The sequence below is a fragment of the Trachypithecus francoisi genome, unplaced genomic scaffold (assembly GCF_009764315.1).
Source record: "Trachypithecus francoisi isolate TF-2019V2 unplaced genomic scaffold, Tfra_2.0 Contig01440, whole genome shotgun sequence".
Taxonomy (NCBI): domain Eukaryota; kingdom Metazoa; phylum Chordata; class Mammalia; order Primates; family Cercopithecidae; genus Trachypithecus; species Trachypithecus francoisi.
In genome coordinates this window covers 12,848,276-12,867,096 of record NW_022681431.1, presented here as the reverse complement: position 1 = coordinate 12,867,096, position 18,821 = coordinate 12,848,276, and the positions used below count along the sequence as shown (strand labels likewise).

Below are 18,821 nucleotides of genomic sequence, written 5' to 3'. Positions count from 1 at the left end.
CTCAAGTGATCCGCCCACCTCAGCCTCCCAAAGTGCGGGATTACAGATGTGAGCCATCTTGCTTGGCCATATTCTAGATGAATTTTAAAACCAATGTAGCCCTTGGCATTCTATGAACCAATCCTATTGACTTAAACAACAACAAAAAACTTAATATTATTTTACAAGCCAGATTTCAAAGGTAAACTCACCTTATTCAAAGGCCTCAGGAGAAGCCAACCCTGCTGTCACCCTGATCAAAGAATAAACTCCTCTACTTTATGTTTTCAGATTTGTGTCTCATTGTAGCAGTAAAACCACCTTAAGGTAGAGAATATTACTACTAATTTTTTTTTTCTTTAACAAGAAGACAAAACATTTTCCCAGAATGTTGATCAATGTATATCAGGGTAAAATGGCTATGGAATGGCCAAATAAGTAAAAAAACTATCTTCTTTTATGAGAAAAAGAAAAAAAGAGTGATCTCCATTTTATTACTTTTTTATTCATTCATTCCACAAATATTCATTTAAGACTCACTACACGTAGACAGTGTGGGCAGCAATAAGTTATCACTGCCCCTTAATTTCTCAAAGGAGAAATAAGATCTTATATTACTTTAAAATACCTTATTTATTTATTTATTTATTTTTGAGACAGAGTCTTGCTCTGTCACCCAGGCTGGAGTGCAGTGGCGCAGTCATAGCTCACTGCAACCTCTGCCTCTCGGGCTCAAGCGATTCTCATGCCTCAGCCTCCTGAGTAGCTGGGACTACAGGCGCCTGCCACTGTGCCCAGCTAATTTTTGTATTTTTGATAGAGACAGGGTTTCACCATGTTGGCCAGGCTGGACTGGAAGTCCTGACCTCAAGTGATCTGCCTGCCTCGGCCTCCCAAAGTGCTGGGATTACAGACATGAGCCACCATGCCTGGCCTAAAATAACCTGGATTTTTGTGCAACAGATAAGTTGGTTTTCTAGAATTTTTCTAACATGGCATGGTTGTTTTTCTAGAATTTCTATTAATATCAGTTAGTGTATAGCAACATGTATAAAATTTGAGGGACTGATTCCCTTTTCTTAGTATGGAGATTAAAATTAAATGGGTGAAGTCAGCAAATCGAGAGAACACACACATATGCAGATCACTAGAAAGAAGATGAAACAGGAAAACGCTGACTATTCTCGTCACAACAAGAACAGGGAGAGCCAGAGCACTTTTGGAGCTGCAGAGAATAGAGAGAGCAAGGCGCCCACGTGCTGGGGACGTCATAACGAGAAAGGGACACTCAAATGAGGCCAATGAGTCTCCTGAACGGAGCACCCTGTGCTATCTGAGAGAGTCTGTGTAAAAGAGAGAGTAAGAAAATTTGAGTTATGTTTAAAAGCATTATCTTGGGCTTGCACACTGGGTAGCTTCTTAAGTACTGCAGGTGTCTCTGTTTGTGTCTCAGTTGCCTCAGGACCAATGAATGTAAATAACCAAGTCTTTTGGATCCAAGTTGCCTCCACCGTCCAATAAGAAACAATCGCTGCACAGGAGGAAGCAAACAGGTGAGCTCTGCAAAGTGCTTACCTGGCAGTATGATTTCAGGAAAGCCCATCTTCCGGGCTATTGCTGTTGATCTATCAACCAAGTGTGAAAAATTCTTCTGAACCTGTGTGAGGTCACCTGGCAAGAGCTTCAAGGATACCCAAAGTCCTTTAAACAAATAAAAGATAAATTTTTAGTTCTTTGTATGATCTGTATAACACATGCATACCTGTTGAGAAGAACATTTAAATTGTATAGTCACAATCTTACTATAAAGATGTAAATTCTCCCCCAGTTGACCTATAATTTTAATGACACTTCCATTAAAATCCCAACATGACCTCTTTGAGAATTTGACAGAGATGTGAACAGATGCTAACTTTGGGGGAAAAAAAGGGTAAAGATAGGCCCTATCAGATACCAGAATATATGGTAAAGCTACAATGATCTGTGATACTAGTGGTAAAAAAAGACATATACATGAAACAATGAAATACTATAGTATATAGCAATTTAATATATGGCAAAAGAGGCATAACAAATCATTAAAAAAATCCAATAATTACATGAATATGCTGGGATTATTTTCTTGCTACTTAAGAAAATTTACTTTCTCATCTTGTATTTTCATTAAAATAAATTCCCAATAATGAATTACATAGAAAAAGAAGGCAGAATGTTAAAAGGAAAAAGAAGTGTATAGTTATTAAACCTCTGAGAACAAACCATTTTTCTTTTTTTTCTTTCTTTGAGACAGTCTCACTTTGTTGCCCAGGCAGAATGCGGTGGCATCATCTCAGCTCGCTGCAATTTCTGACTCCTGCGTTCAAGCAATTCTCATGCCTTAGCCTCCCCAGTAGCTGGGATTACAGGTGTACACCAACACACTGGCTAATTATTGTTGTTGTTGTTTTTTTTTTTTTAGTAGAGATGGGGTTTCACTATGTTAGGCTGGTCTCGAACTCCTAACCTCAAGTAATCCACCTGCCTCAGCCTCCCAAAGTGCTGGGATTACAGGCGTGAGACATCACGCCCAACCCTAATGATTTTTAAATATCAGTTTGCAATATAACCAAGAGTGCAATAAGATAAACACTCACACATGGTAGAAATCTACGGCAAGCGATTTGGCAATATTTGTATCTCCAGGTGTAGGCTTGTTCCCAGCATGTGACCTAGAAATCCAACTTCTGGGAATTTTCTTGGGGAGACAATCTTAAACATGGAAAAGACTTCATATATAAAGAGAGTCAGAGTAGGGGTTTTTATATTTGTAATAATGACAAATTAGAAAGCACTTAAGTGTTTATCTAGGGGATTCCCTTTTCTTAAGTCTAAACGCTGGAATATTATGCAGCCACAAAAAGTATTTGTGAAGAGCATAAAAACATTTGGAAAGTGCTTGTTTGGCATGAAGTATGGTATTTGGGAAAAAAAGAAAGAAAAAAATGAAAAGTGCTTGTTTTGCTGTTAGGTAGCAAGAATGGAAATGACTTTTTTTTCAGTTTTGTTAAAAAAAATTACACATACATGGTAATCTGTTTAGTATAGGGTTTTCCACTCCAGCTGAAATTATACTTAGTTAAGAGCTCTAAAAAAACAGAAATAGGGCCAGGCACGGTGGCTCACACCTGTAATCCCAGCACTTTGGGAGACCAAGGTGGGAGGATCACTTGAGTTCAGGAGTTTGAGACCAGCCTGGCTAACATAGTAAAAGCCTGTCTCTACTAAAAATAGAAAAATTAGCCAGGTGTGATGACAGGTGTCTGTAATCCCAGCTACTTGGGAGGCTGAGTCTGGAGAATCACTGGAACCCAGGCAGCGGAAGTTGCAGTGAGCCGGGATTGCACCATTGCACTCCAGCCTGGGCGACAGAGTGAGACTCCATCTCAAAAAAACAAAAACAAAAATATATTTAGTTATTTGTTTTCAGATTCTTTATCGATTCCTTGCATGTCTTTCCTATGCAGGATAATTGCAAGTACGCAAGAAACTAAATATTATGAAAATAATGTGTTTTCTGATTGCTTCCATTTTGGAAGACAGTTACAAGATAGTGAAAAAAAAGTCATTCAGTCTCTGATTTTTGATATGTACAGACTAATTCAATCTCTACTTTTTTTTTTTGAGATGGAGTCGCGCTCTGTCGCCATACTGGAGAGTAGTGGCAAAATCTTGGCTCATTGCAATCTCCGACTTCGTGATTCAAGCAATTCTCCTGCCTCAGCCTCCTGAGTAGCTGGGATTACAGCCATGCCACCATGCCCAGCTAATTTTTGTATTTTTAGTAGAGACAAGGTTTCACCATGTTGTTCAGGACGGTCTCCAATTCCTGATCTTGTGATCCACCCACCTCGGCCTCCCAAAGTGCTGGGACTACAGGCGTGAGCCACCCCCGGGCCAGTCTCTACATATTTTTGATATAGGAGTTAAGAAATTATTTAGACAGATAGTGACGGTAAGGAAATCCTTAGGAAGGTTTTCCTTTTAATGAAAAGCAGCCCCCAAATCATTTTCTTTTCCAACAAAGATTAGCCTGTAAAATTGAGCTGCAGACACAGACAAGCAAGCTGGAAGCTCACATGGGTGAATGCGAGCAGTTGTGCCAATAGGAAAGGGCTACCTGGAGCTAGGCATGTCCAACATGGCAGCTCCATCGTCCCTTCTCTTTGCCAGCCACGTGTACAGTAAGAAGCAGACAACATGGCGCCAGCCAGGTGGAAAGCCTATTTGCATAAGATTAGAATGGAGTGACCAGTCTTCCCTGCATGCTATGTAAATGTCACACCTGGTCTAACCAATCTGTAGGCCCTACAGAAATCAGACACCACCTCCTCAAGCCTGCCTATAAAATCTGGGAGCCCCTATCTCTCATGAGAGACAGAGAGCTATTCTCCTTTCTCTTTCTTTTGCCTATTAAACCTCCACTCCTAAACTCAATCTTCGTGTGTGTCCATGTCCTTAATTTTCAGGGCATGGGACAACAAACCCTTGGGTATTACCCCAGACAACAATGCTGCCTCATTTTTTTAAACTAATTTCATAAGCTCTGCAAACACAAGGTCTTAAAAAGTTGGTTAAAGCTCAGAGGGGTTCCTCTCCATGGAATCTTTAGTAAAAGGTGAAAGATTTATAAAATATCAAGGAAAATCAAAGTATTCAATGTTTGAAATTTTACAAATACAGTCATCACCTTGGTATTTGAGTCTTAAAACTGCTTTTCCTTATTTGATTCAAAATGCAGTTTCAATAAGCAGAACTTCTCTTAGTTAAAACTCTATTAAACAGAGCATGATATGGAGATACTGAAAACTAAAATTTTTACATTATTTTATATTAATACATATTCATCTGTACTACTTTGATATCCTTCCTCTCAGTTTTAAAAAATGTGATGGGATAAACTTATTCAGAATAGAGCATGATTATTATCTAGGGTCGGCATTGGGAATGAAGGGTAGACAAAAATGTGGAGGCCAGGAGCGGTGGCTCATGCCTATAGTTCCAGGGATTTGGGAGGCCAAGGTGGGAGGATCACTTGAGGCCAGAAGTTGAGACCAGCCTGGGCAATATAGTAAGATCCCATCTCTACAAAAAATTTAAAAATTAGCTGAGCATGGTGGTGCACACCTGTAGTCCCAGCTACTTGGAAGGCTGAGGTAGGAGGATTGCCTGAGCCCAGGAAGTGGAGACTGCAGTGAGCCAAGACCACGCAACTGCACTCCAGCCTGGGTGACAACATGAGACCGTCTCAAAAAATAAATAAATAAATGAATAAAGACTAAAGACTCATGGGATAAAAATTTGTTCCACAGAATTTACAAAACACAACTGTGATCAAATCATTGTTGGGTGCATCTCAATGCAGTTCAGTCTTAAAAGCCTATGGTAGGAAGCCTGAGGTCTCCAGCAGAGGCTGTTTTGTATCAGAGAAAGATAATAAAGGGCAGGAATCCAAGGACCCAGCTGTGAATGTCCCCAACCCTCAGCAGAGTCCCTCCCAGCTCTGGCACCGGACTGTACCTTGCCCTTTGTGATTCACTTCCTTTGCTGCAATCACTTTATTCAAGACTGAAGTAAGTGGCTCATTCTCCCCAGTCACGTGTGATGTTATCAAAGGTGACATGATGAGCTGCCTCTGGCGGATGTAGGTTTCCATCGCAATTCTTGGAAAACAGAAATAAGAGGTAAGGTGGGAGGGGGAGAAAGGAAGTCTCTGCAGCACAACCTTAGATAATGGTGAGTCGTATGGGAATAATTTGGCAATATCAACACTAAATACCCCTATTCTATCTTTCCGTAGTTTTCCATTTTGTGTCTATCTTAAGCACTAAATTCACCTTGGAAATGACTTGAGGCAAAGAGAGAGGAAAAAACCCCAAGAGTACACAAAACTGGTGACAAAAGGTTAGCAACTAAAATCAGAGGCAATGCTCCATGCTCTGTCAGAGGCAGAAGAGGCTACTGCAGTAGAACTGAAGACAGAGCACCCACAGAAGGGGCAGGAGCCCCTAGCTCTACTTCTACTTGATAGTGAGCTCTGCAAGAGGCTCCCTTTGGGCCTCAGTTTCTCTATCTGTAAGAGACGGGCTGGGATCGCATGCCTGTTAAGGCTTCTGTCTAGTGTCAACCCCCTATGTACGAGCACAGTGTATATGCCTGGTGTCTGGCAGACGTTCTCAGATTTCTATGTGATGACAAGCTAGATCTTGGCCTGGGTGCTGCCAAACAAGCTCCACTTGAGTGACCTTATCAGGCTGTGGCTGGTAAAGGGCGATTAAAGAACCAAACACAGCCCCCATTCTACCGAAGGCAGAAGCACGATCAGCAACTGCACCTCAGTGGGCAGTACAAGAGTCTCCTGTCTCCTCTGTCCGCTGCATGTAGGCCAGTTTTCTCCACAGGGTTCCCTGCACCCTGACAATAAAACACACTGCAATATGTGACTGGCAAATGGGATTGCTATAGTCTTGAGTTCCTGTTTTTTACAAACGACTCTCTCTAAATGGACTTGCAGAATACACCTACCACACTCTCCTACTGGAAAACATTGTCAAGTTTTTGAAGTAGGTTATGGCAGTGTTTGCCATAAGTCTTAGGCATTCAATGCCAGAGGCTGCAGTCTACATCGTAAATACTTCACTGTGGCTGTTGGCTGTACAGTGAGCAGTAATCAAATTAAGGCAGGGTTCGTCAGGGACTCAAAGTGTGGATTATGCAGTGGGGACAATCTCAGGTCTAAGTATTGTGATATGGTTGCTGGAGGAAAGCTGGTTCAGAAATTAAGCAGGGGGCACATCACCACCAGCAAATATACAGATGGCTGTTTCAGACACCTTTCATATCCATGAAGGCCACCCCTATTATGTACACATAATCTTAAATACAAATATAACACATTCATAGTACTATAACATATACGGTACAGCATTTATATCTATTAAGTATTATATGTATATTTATATTTATTCAATATACAGTCATATGCCTAACAATGTTTCAGTTAATGACAGACTGCATAGATGACTGTGGTCCCATAAGATTATAAGGGAGCTGGCCAGGCATGATGGCTCACACCTGTAATCCCAGCACTTTGGGAGGCCAAGGCGGGTGGATCACCTGAGGTCAGGAGTTCGACATGAGCCTGACCAACATGGTAAAACCCCGTCTCTACTAAAAATAGAAAAATTAGCCAGGTGTAATGGCATGCCCCTGTAATCTCAGCTACTCGGGAGGCTGAGACAGGAGAATGCTTGAACCCAGGAGGTGAGGTTGCAGTGAGCGGAGATCATGCCACTGCACTCCAGCCTGGCCAACAAGAGCAAATCTCCATCTCAAAAAAAAAGATTATTAATGGAGCTGAAACATTCCTATTGCCTAGTGATGTTATAGCTGTTTTAACATCTCAGCACAACTCATTACCTTTTCTATGTTTAAATATGTTTAAAGACACAAATGGCACTGTGTTACAATTGCCTGCAGTATTCAGTACAGTAGCATGCTGGACAGGTTTACAGTCTAAGAGCAATAGGCTATACCATACAGCCTAGGTGTGTAGTAGTCCATACATTCCGGGTGTGTGTAAGTGCACTCTGTGGTGTCTAGACAATGACAAGAGAGCCTAGCGACATGTTTCTCAGAATGTATCCTTGCCATTAAGTGAATCATGATTGTATTTAACGTATCTATAATGTAATTAACAAATTAACATTGTATTAAATTCAACATATTTATTAAATATACTTAAACATATTTATATATTATACAATACATATTTATATAGGTGTGTGCATACAGTGTTTTATATTATACACAGAACAAGGGCAGTACTCATGGAGATGAAAGTTATCACATAATTAACTTTAGCACTGTGCTACATAAAATATTTGTCTCCTCTTGGAAGGTCAATATATAGGTGGTAGCATACAAGGTAAGTGCATTTGATTTTTTAATTATTTTATCTATTTTTACTTTATATTTTATTTTATCTGAGACAGGGTATGATTCTGTCACCCAGGATGGAGTGCAACGGTCATATTTTAAAAATAATTCCTAGCAGTCTCTGGATAAAAGAGACAAGTATTACTTAGCATGAGCTATTTGCACTATTATGTTTAGAAACTGGTCCAAAGGTGTGGACTTAACATTGAAAGATTAAAATGTTTATATTTTATATATTACATATAATACATATTTTTTGTATTAAAAAAGACAACAGGAAAACAAAAACAGAGGCAAAATCACCAAGAGTTACATCAACAGAAATAATCACTGTTAATCATGGAATACATTTTTTGAAATATCTAAATTTTAAGGCTTTTAATGCATTGTAACAATTTATATTCCTATAAGTAATGTATGTCTCTTTATATCTACCCAAACACTAAAATGTGGTCAAGATAAAAACTAAAGCTTGATGTTTCAATTTGCATTTCACTCATCCTCAATAAATGTACAATGCCATTTCTTTGTGTGTATGTGTATTCCCTTCATGTCCTTATTAATTTCTATTAATTCTTTATATATTACAAATACTCATCCTGTCTCATACATGGTGCAAAGATTGTATTTTTTTTTTTTTTGTATCTATAAGTTCTTTACAATTTTTGGGTGGTTAAATCTATCAATTTTTCTTTTTTTTTTGGCTGAATCTTTAAAATGGCCTCCTTCTCACTACTACCATATAAAACTTCTATTTTCCTGTTAATATTTTAAGATTCTAGCTCTTACAGTTGTATGTTTAATCATCTAAAATTTACACTGGCATAAGTTGTGAGACTGCAATCTAACTTAGGGATCTTAAATGGCTAACTTTCTCCAAAAACATTTTTTTTTTGCATAATGTATCTTTCTCCACTAATTTGTGACATCATTTGTAAACAAATGATATATTAACTCAAATACATGATTCTGGCTGGTTTGTGGAATTCTCAGTTTGTTCTACTTGTCTGCAGTGGCAGCCGCAAGTGAACCGAGATGATGCCCTCTGACTGGCACGATGGCTCCTGGTGGGCGTTGGTCCCGGCAATGCTCTCGGCCTCCACTAGGCCTACACTGTCTGAGCAGGTGCTGGAGCAGGTCATGACGTTCACACTTGCACTTCTTCAGAGTGACACGGCTTGAATCTGCTCCCAACAGCTCCTCAATGGCCTACCCATGGCTCCAGCTCCTGCAGCTCAATATGGAGGGCCTTAGTGAAGCTCTGCAGGGATCCTTTCACACACTCCCAGGATGGCTTTCCCCCGACATGCAGGAATGCCGGCCCATGGGTGGGCCAGCCCTTCACTCTCTCATCTCCTAATCCCTCGCTTCACACAGTGTGGCCCTCAGACCAGCTACATCAACATCACCTGGGAGCTTGTCAGAGGCAGAACTCCCCTGCAGCCTAACAAGCTCCCCTGATCCATATGCATGATGTAGTCTGAGAAGCCCTGTGCTAGCCCACGTAATTCTGTGTCTTCCATGATGCCTGCTTCATGCAATAGACTGCACATAGACTTTGGCACTGGTGACACAAGGACGACACCACTCTCTGCATTCCAGGGCAGACGGATATTTGCCCTTTTATATTCCTTTGGTCCTTTCTATAGAATCAGGGAAGTTCAGTTTACTCTCTTCAAAGGGAGTCCAACATCAAGGACTTTGAATAAAGTCTTCTGTTCAGCTCCTATCTGACAACCTTGCAGCTTAGAATCTTTCCTTCTCTGAGAAAATGGTTTCTAGCACCTGTTTCTGTGTTAACACACAATTGAATGGCTAATCCAGGTCTCAAGTCACCTGGGACACATGCCAAAGTACTTACTGCTGAAAGGGAATAAAATGCTGCTTTTCTTCATCATCCACCTTCCCATGTATGATATCAGTAATATCCATCACTAGGAAAAAGACAAACTTCATTAAAGAAACTAATTGCTTCATGCCTCAGTAAGTTACTATGGAAAAGGACAGTATCAGCAAACATAAAACCCTGGAGGAAGAAAGGTACCAAGCAGGGACTTTTTTTTAGATTTCTTTGCCAATGGTGATTCCCAGTATACCCAGCCCAGCAAAACAGTGACTCATGAGGTGCTGAGGAAGGGTTTTGGGTTTTACTGGATCAATTTTGCAGACTACCCACTTCTAAAACTCTACAAGATCGAGTTGCTAAAATCTTCTCCTTTTTTTTTTAAAAGAGGAAGTCATACTCTTTTGCTTAGGTTGGAGTGCAGTGGCGCAATCTTGGCTCACCGCAACCTCCACCTCCCCTGTTCAAGCAATTCTCCTGCCTCAGTCTCCCAAGTAGCTGGGACTACTACAGCGCATGCCACCATACCTGGCTAACTTTTGTATTTTTTTAGTATAGACAGGGTTTCACCATGCTGGCCAGGCTGATCTTGAACTCCCGACCTCAGGTGATCCGCCCGCCTCAGTCTCCCAAAGTGCTGGGATTACAGGGATTAGCCATCGTGCCCTGCCCGAGTTGCTAAATTCTTGAGAAATTTAGCATCAGATTGCTTTTTAGTAAGTCTGGAACCAAAGGTCCAGGAGCAGAATTGTGACATTTCCTTGATCGTTTTCGATCTATGAGCAACCAAAATGTCAATGTAAGGCCCCAAATGTATCTCCTCAATTGAACAAACTACAGAGGAAGATGCTGGGCCTTTTGGCAGGTTCTGGGGTTTGATGTAAGCCAAGGAGCCTCTCTGAAAGCATTTAGAAACAAACACAACATTGTCTTCGAAGAGTTAATTTCCTAGACAGGCAAACCACTTCCCAGCAACTATTTTATTCCACTAAAATCAATACGCAGACCCAGACACGGAGGATTCCAATAGTCACAACTTAGGTTCTACTGTGTATAAGACACAGTGTTGGGCACTAAGGGGGAAAGAAAGGAGCATGGGCTAGGTGAGGACACAGAGCCCATGCAAAGAAAACGGGCAGTGCCAGGCAGTAAATGCTGCGTGTCTGATACTGACAATGACAACGTGATCCATCTCTTACTATCTCTGGGCCTTCTTCCCACCTTTCTTCCTCCTTTCCTCCTTCCCTCCCTCTCTCTATTTTCAAAATTGTGGTAAAACACACATAACATAAAATGTACCATCTTGCCCATTTTAAAGTATACAGTTCAGTGGTATTAAGTGTATTCACATTATTGTGCAACCATCATCACCTTCCATCTCTAGAACTTTTTCATCTTCCCAAATGGAAACTCAATACCCATTAAACACTAACTCCCCATTCCTCCTCTCCAGCCCCTGGCACTCACCATTCTATGCTGTCTCTATGAATTTAACTACTCTAGCCTCACATAGGTGGGATCATACAATATTTGTCCTTTTGTGTCTGGCTTATTTACTTAGCGTAAAGTCCTCAAGGTTCATTTACGCTGTATGTAGCATGTGTCAGAATTCCCTTCCTGTTTGAGTAATATTCCATTGTGCGCACACACCACAGTTTCTTTGTCCATTTATGCACTGGTGGACACCTAGGTTACCTCCACCTTTTGCAGATTGTGAATAATACTGCTACAAACATGGATGTACAAATATCTCCTCCAGACCTTGCTTTTGATTGTTTTGAAGCAGGGCAGCTGGATCATTTGCTAGTTCCATGTTTAATTTTTTGAGAAACTGCCATGCTATTTTCCACAGCACTGCACTATTTCACATTTGTCTCTGGGTCTCTCTTGCACCTGCCACTCCAAAAGGTCTTCGGAGTCCACAGGTGTGCTTCTTGCCTTCCTTCAGCTCCATGTGGCCCACGCGGACAATCTGGCACACGAGGCTGACGCGGGGCCGGATGAGGTCCATGCTGCTGAGGTCCTAAAGGGGCAGAGAAAGTGCAAGAGGAGGTAGGGCTGGACCACTCTGTCCCCCGTGTCTCTTTTCTCTTTACCCTCTGCAACAAAATCCTGTTCAGACCTTATTTCTCAATGCTGAAATACCAGAATGACTCTCTTCTTCCCCATCTCCATCCAAGAGCTATTATGGCATCAGAGAACATGACTTTGTGCTTGTAAACAAGTGCTTTTTTGTTCCCCGGTTCCTACTTCAAATTTACAAATCAGATCATAGTCCATCGGAAGTCTCCAGTTCATCAGCTTAAGCAGGGTATTGAAAAAGCAGGGCCCGGCCGGGTGCGGTGGCTCAAGCCTGTAATCCCAGCACTTTGGGAGGCCGAGACGGGCGGATCACGAGGTCAGGAGATCGAGACCATCCTGGCTAACACGGTGAAACCCCGTCTCTACTAAAAAATATAAAAAATTAGCCGGGCGAGGTGGCGGGCGCCTGTAGTCCCAGCTACTCGGGAGGCTGAGGCAGGAGAATGGCGTGAACCCGGGAGGCGGAGCTTGCAGTGAGCTGAGATCCGGCCACAGCACTCTAGCCTGGGCGACAGAGCGAGACTCCGTCTCAAAAAAAAAAAAAAAAAAAAAAAAAAAGAAAAAGCAGGGCCCTCATCATTGCAACTGTATAACCTTCTTGGATGTATCTCAGTACAGGATGCATTTCAGCATCAAATGAAGTAAAAACCTGTGTAACACTGACATTTACTGGGTATCCACACAAGTCTGTGACATTTCATTTCCTCTTCAAAACAAGCCCGTGAGGCAACTATAAGACAGGCATTGCTTTATGGGATTATTCACCTGATTTATGAGAGGTCTCCATTGAGAGCTTATCAGTGTACACTGAATCATGACAGAAGTGTCAATGAAATATCTATTTCTCTTGGTTCTACACTTGTCTGCTTTTTTTTTTTTTTTATTTGACAAGGTCTCCCTATGTTATCAAAGCTGGCTTTGAATGTCTAGGCTCAAGGGATCTAGCTGCCTCGGCCTCCCAAAGTACTGGGATTACAGACATGAGCCACCACGCCCGGCCATTATTTGTATTCTTAAGGATGGGTGAGTAAACCCAGGAATGAGCTGATATCTCTCATTCAATTCAACTTCAGAAAAAAAATAAATCACATCTCAAATTGGTTATATGAAACAGCTGCCCAAGCTCTCTTTACCAAAGCAAGAATCACTTTTAACATAATCATTCCAAATCCAGCCCCTGTAATTTAGTTAACTCAGGTCTCCAAGATATCCATCAATGATAATGTCCACCCTGCATTTCTACTCTAGGTCTGCAAGGCTTCTGTTAATGGAAAAATAAAGACTCCAGGTGACTAGTTACATGTATTGTGGCACATTGACAGAGTAGTCCCCCCTTGTCTGTGATGAATATGCTCCGAGACCCCCGGTGGATACCTGAAACCAAAGACAGTACCGAACTCTATATGTGCTGTTTTTTCCTATACATACATACTTATAAAGTTTTACCTTTTCACTTAAAGGAAGCACGCTTCTCTTTGGCATATCCGAATTGGCAGCATCACTCCTCTTCTACTTTGAGGTCATTTTTCCTTTTTTAAATTCTTTAGTAGCGACAGGGTTTTACCATGTTGCACAGACTGGTCTCAAACTCCTGAGCTCAAGTGATCCTCCCACCTCAGCCTCCCAAAGTGCTGGAATTACAGGCCTGGGTCCCTGTGCCTGGATTGATTATCGTTTATTATCTGTCTTACCCATCAGGACAAAAACTGCTTTTTCCCCCTAATTTTTCATGGATGTATCTCAAGTGTCTAAATCAGTGCCTGGCATTGAAGTACATGTTGAATAAATGGGTGGGTTATTCCTGCTGGGGGACTGATGATTTTTCCTTTAACCTTTTCATTTTGTATGTTTCCGACATATTCATTATGTGAATATGTTCATATCATAAACAAAGAGAATGATTAAACAGAAGGGAGGACTTACAGTAAACACTGCTTGGAGGTTATTGAGCTTCTCTATTTCCTTAGGCATCCCGTTACTGCCCCAACGAATTAGATAGTTCTCACTGGCAAAGGAAAACAAATTACTCTTAATGAGAGGCTAAAGGGGGGTTGAGGCGACCCTTAGTATAGACTTACAAGGGAAGGAGGAAGGGCCAGAAATGCTCAGTGAAATTCAACAGGCCAGTGTGAAAAGAGCTGAGTTGGGAACTGGGACCACACAGATGGCTGCCACCGGGTGTCCTGGCATTAGAGAAGCATCCCTGCTGTGGCTCTGCAAGGCATGCCCCACACAGATACAGGACACCCACTGCTCCTGATGGGCACAGACACGGTAGAGCTTATAGGATGCTGTAGTCTGGGTTGTCCTTCCATCTCAAAATCTTTGAATAGAAGTTTCAGCTTTGCTGAATTCATAATTTAATTTTAGGTGGGGCGCAGTGGCTCATGCCTGTAATCCCAGCACTTTGGGAGGCCAAAGCGGGTGGATCACCTGAGGTCAGGAGTTCGAGACCAGGCTGGCCAACATGGTGAAACCCCGTCTCTACTAAAAATACAAAAATTGGTGGGGCATGGTGGCAGGTGCCTGTAATCCCAGCTACTTGGGAGGCTGAGGCAGGAGAATCACTTGGACCTGGGAGGCGGAGGTTGCAATGAGCTGAGATCGTGCCATTGCACTCCAGCCTGGAAGACAAGAGCTAAACTCCGTCTCAAAAAATAAAAAATAAAAAAAGAATTTAATTTTATAACAGTCATTCCAAATCTATCCCCTGTAATTCACATTATGACATTAAAATATATATATATTTTAAAGAAATAATTGTAAGCAATTACTTTTAACTATCTTCTCAAAAATAAATTCTTCATTTTCTTAGCTGATAAACAGTAGTGCCACTGTAGAGCTGAACAATGCCCACTGCACTCCTTAGAGTCTTAAAAAAAGGTTTTTTTTAATAGACATTATTTTCTTAGAGCAGTTTTGGCTTTGCAGCAAAGTTGAGCTGAAAACAGAGTCCCATAACATATTCTCTCCCCTCAGACACAACTTCCTTTGCTATCAACATTCTCCTGACCACAGTAGTAACATTGGTTAAAACTGATGAAGCTACATTGACACATCATTTAACCAAAGTCCACAGTTTACATGAGGGTTCCCTCTTGGTATCGAACGTCCTGTGCATTTACACAAATTCATAATGGCATGCATCCACCACCATAGCATCATACAGAATAGTGTTGTTGCTCTAAAAATCCTCTATGCTCTGCCTATTTATCCCTCCCTCACCTTCCCATGTAGCATTTTGAATGTTTTGTTCCCATCTCCAAGTCCTAATGAGTTTTATGTGATCTCTAAATCCCAGGGAGTATACAAACTGGCCACACTGTTCCAGTAGTGACATATGAAGGCTTCATAGCCCATATGATTTTACATTCTACTGCTTAGAAATCTTCCCTGCTTCCCTATTTTCTCTTCTCAAATCTGGCAAAGAGCTGCCTGGGTAGGGGTCAGGGGAAGGCTGGGTATCTTTGCTAGGTCAGCAGCAGGGGATCTGGGTCTCTGCTACCTGATAAAAGTGGACTGGTCTGGGTCATAGAGGGCCATAAACAACTCTGCATCTTCCCCGATGTTGCAGACAAAGTTCTTGAAGTTCACATAGAGGCCATAGGTGTGGATGGTACTGAAGATGGACTGGCCCCGTGAGTCGAGGTTCTGCAGGATTGACTGAACAAACATGGAACAGAGAAAAACATTTTGATTTTGGCAAATGGGAAATGTTGGCAAAAAAAAAAAAAATTAGCCTGCAAATGGCAGACAGCCTGGGCACAGTGGCTCATTCCTGTAATCCCAGTGCTACTAGGGGCCCAGGAGTTTGAGACCAGCCTGGACAACACAGCAAGCCTCTGTCCCTAAAAACTTTTTTTTTAAAAATTAGCTGTGCCTGTAGTCCCGGCCACCTGGGAACAGAGGAGGCTGCAGTGAGTGAGCTAGGATGGAGTCACTGAACTCCAGCCTGGGCAACAAAGTGAGACCCTGTCTCAATCAATCAGTTGATGAATCAATAAATAAAAAACAAAACACAGTCAGATAACACCCAAGAGGAAGTGCATTTGCTAAGAAAAAGTGTATGTAAGCAGATAAATGCAGTGAGCAAAATATAATCATTATAATTTCAGTGATCAAGACTATCCTGTTCAGGGCCTTGAACCCAAGACATTAAAAAAAATTGCTGTCTAAAAGGGATAATTCCAGGGTTTTGGTAGCTCCAAGAAGTGCTTGTCTTACACAATAGCTTCTGAATGAAGCTCAAAAGCATGAACATCATGATCCATTATCTGGATAGAGAAATAACTCTCATTAAAAACAAAATATTCCACTGGAAAGGCTTTACCTTCAGACATGGCTTGCCACTGGATTCACAACACAAGTATTATCATGACCATGCTAAAGAAGTAAACACTACAAACCAACAAACCAAAGAAAACTGATACAAATCTTTACTCATCAGAACAGAAAGACTGAAAGAAAAACATATAGCAAAATTTCAATATGTTTGGGTCTGAGAAATCAAAATATGAATAACTTTTTTTTTTTTTTTGAGACGGAGTCTCACTCTGTCGCCCAGGCTGGAGTGAAGTGGCATGATCTCGGCTCACTGCAAGCTCCGCCTCCTGGGTTCACGCCATTCTCCTGCCTCAGCCTCTCTTGCTTTGTTGCCCAGGCTGGAGTGCAGTGGTATGATCACAGTTCACTATAGCCTCAAATTCCCAGCTTCAAGTGATCCTCCTGCCTCAGCTTCCTGGATAGCTGGGACTACAGTCATGCACTACCATGCCCAGCTAATTTTTTAAAAAATTTTTTGTAGACATGGGGTCTCACTATGTTGCTCTGTTGCCCAGTTGGTCTTGCACTCCCGGCCTCAAATGATCCACCCACCTTGGCCTCCCAAAGGGCTAGGATTACAGGCATGAGCCACCATGCACTGATTCTAATTTTTCTTTAATGTCCAATTATTACTTTCAAAGCCTTTCAAACACTTTATTTTAAAATATTATTTATTTTAGCCTGGGTGCAGTGGATCATGCCTGTAATCCCAGCACTTTGGGAGGTTGAGGAGGATGGATCACCTGAGGTCAGGAGTTTGAGACTGGCCTGACCAACATTGTGAAACCCCGTCTCTACTAAAAATACAAAAATTGGCCAGGTTCGGTGGCTTGCACCTGTAATCCCAGCACTTTGGGAGGCGGAGGCGGGTGGATCACAAGGTCAGGAGTTTGAGACTAGCCTGGCCAACATGGTGAAACCCCGTCTCTACTAAAAACTACAAAAATTAGCTGAGTGTGGGTGTGGTGGTGGGTGCCTGTAATCTCAGTTACTCAGAAGACTGATGCAGGAGAATAGCTTGAACCCGGGAGGCAGAGGTTGCAGTGAGCCAAGATCTGGCCACTGCACTCCAGCCTGGGTGACAGAGCAAGACTCCATAAAAAAAAAAAAAATACAAAAATTAGCTGGTCGTGGTGGTGGGTGCCTGTAGTCCCAGCTTCTCGGGAGGCTGAGGCAGGAGAATCGTTTGAACCTGGGAGGTGGAGGTTGCGGTGAGCTGAGATCGCGCCACTGCACTCCAGCCTGGGCAACAAGAGTGAAACTCTATCTCAAAAAGAAAGAAAGAAAGAAAGAAATACAAATAAATAAATACTATTTATTTTGAAATTGCAATATATGCAATGAATGCAAGAGATTACACATTTAAAAAGTCTCCCTCCCACCCAGTTTTCCTTCCCAGAGGACATCCATTAATAATTATTTCTTGTGTATTATTTCAGAGTTAGTCTATGTATATGCAAGCATAGATTTACATACATTTTTTGAAACACAAATAATAGCATTTTTATATATACCGTTATGGATCCTGATCTCTTCACTTAATACGTATCTTTGTGATCTTTCCATATCAGAATATATACCTGCCTCATCCTTTCTGCTGTTTCACTTTTAAAATGGGGGCAAAACTACAGAAGTAGTTTTGTTCTCAATGATTTCCCTTTCTTTCATTAAAAATCAAGGCAAAAATGGAACCTCAGTGGGCAGAATTTCACATTTGAGAAATTGTACCTTCTCTTCTTGGATCTTCTCCTCAATCCTTTTGGAGGCCACCTCATGGGCCTTGAAGAGGGCAATGGTGCTGGTTTCGTCGGGGTCTAGGATGTTCCCGTTGTCATCTCGCACCACCAGATCTAACCCCAGCATTCTGGAGAGAAAGGAGTGGTCAGCTGGTTCTCTCACCAGGGGCAGACTTTTTACCGAGGAGTCCTCATCAAGGAGCCCAGAGGATCCATAGTTAGAAAGGGAGATGCTGGACAAGCCAAGGGAAGCACAGCTCACTGACTCATTTCAGCTTCTGCCACCTTTCAACACTGTTACAAAACTCACAAGATGACGTGAGCCAAAGTCGTAGAAGGATATGCAAATATGGTCCATAGATCCTCAAGAGAAAAGTAAAATTGGCACTGATTCTGACTAAATTCCTCTGGCCAATGCTTCTTGCCTGTAATCTTCTGTTATTATGAAGAGGAACTATGAAATGAAGAAAATATAGCATATAAAATTAAGATTCAACCTGTGTTTAATAAACACCTCCTTTGGCCAGGTGCCGTGGCTCACATCTGTAATCCTAGAACTTTGGGAGGCCGAGACAGGAGGATTACTTGAGACCAGGAGGTCAAGACGAGCCTGGGCAACATGTTGAAACCCTATCTCTGCTAAAAATACAAAAATTAACCAAGTGTAGTGGCACATGCCTGTAGTCCCAACTACTTGGGGGGCTGAGGTATGAGGATTGCTTGAGCCCAGGAAGTCGAGGCTGCAATGAGCCAACACTGCACCACTGCACTCTAGCCTGTGTGAGAAAGCAAGACCCTGTCTGAAACAATAAACAAATACATACATACATACCTACCTCCTATATACACTTCGCATACATTGATCATAACGCCATGAGATAGGG

The 18,821-nt window shown here is 41.8% G+C and overlaps 1 protein-coding gene and 1 non-coding gene across 3 annotated transcripts in view; both read right to left on the bottom strand.

The window, feature by feature from the left end:
- The window catches only part of DOCK5 (dedicator of cytokinesis 5), a 241,877-nt gene that overhangs the window by 111,011 nt on the left and 112,045 nt on the right, over positions 1-18,821 (bottom strand). For both annotated transcript variants that reach the window (XM_033228969.1, XM_033228960.1), the window contains exons 7-13: positions 17,930-18,065; positions 15,384-15,541; positions 13,802-13,883; positions 11,690-11,819; positions 9,815-9,887; positions 5,536-5,678; positions 1,555-1,680 (exon numbers count right to left, since the gene is read on the bottom strand). In XM_033228969.1, coding sequence (XP_033084860.1) covers positions 1,555-1,680; positions 5,536-5,678; positions 9,815-9,887; positions 11,690-11,819; positions 13,802-13,883; positions 15,384-15,541; positions 17,930-18,065 — 848 coding nt within the window. The remainder of the gene's footprint in view (positions 1-1,554; positions 1,681-5,535; positions 5,679-9,814; positions 9,888-11,689; positions 11,820-13,801; positions 13,884-15,383; positions 15,542-17,929; positions 18,066-18,821) is intronic.
- LOC117095980 lies at positions 4,559-4,671 on the bottom strand. The gene has a single exon (XR_004442276.1). It is a non-coding gene; the product is annotated as a U5 spliceosomal RNA (small nuclear RNA).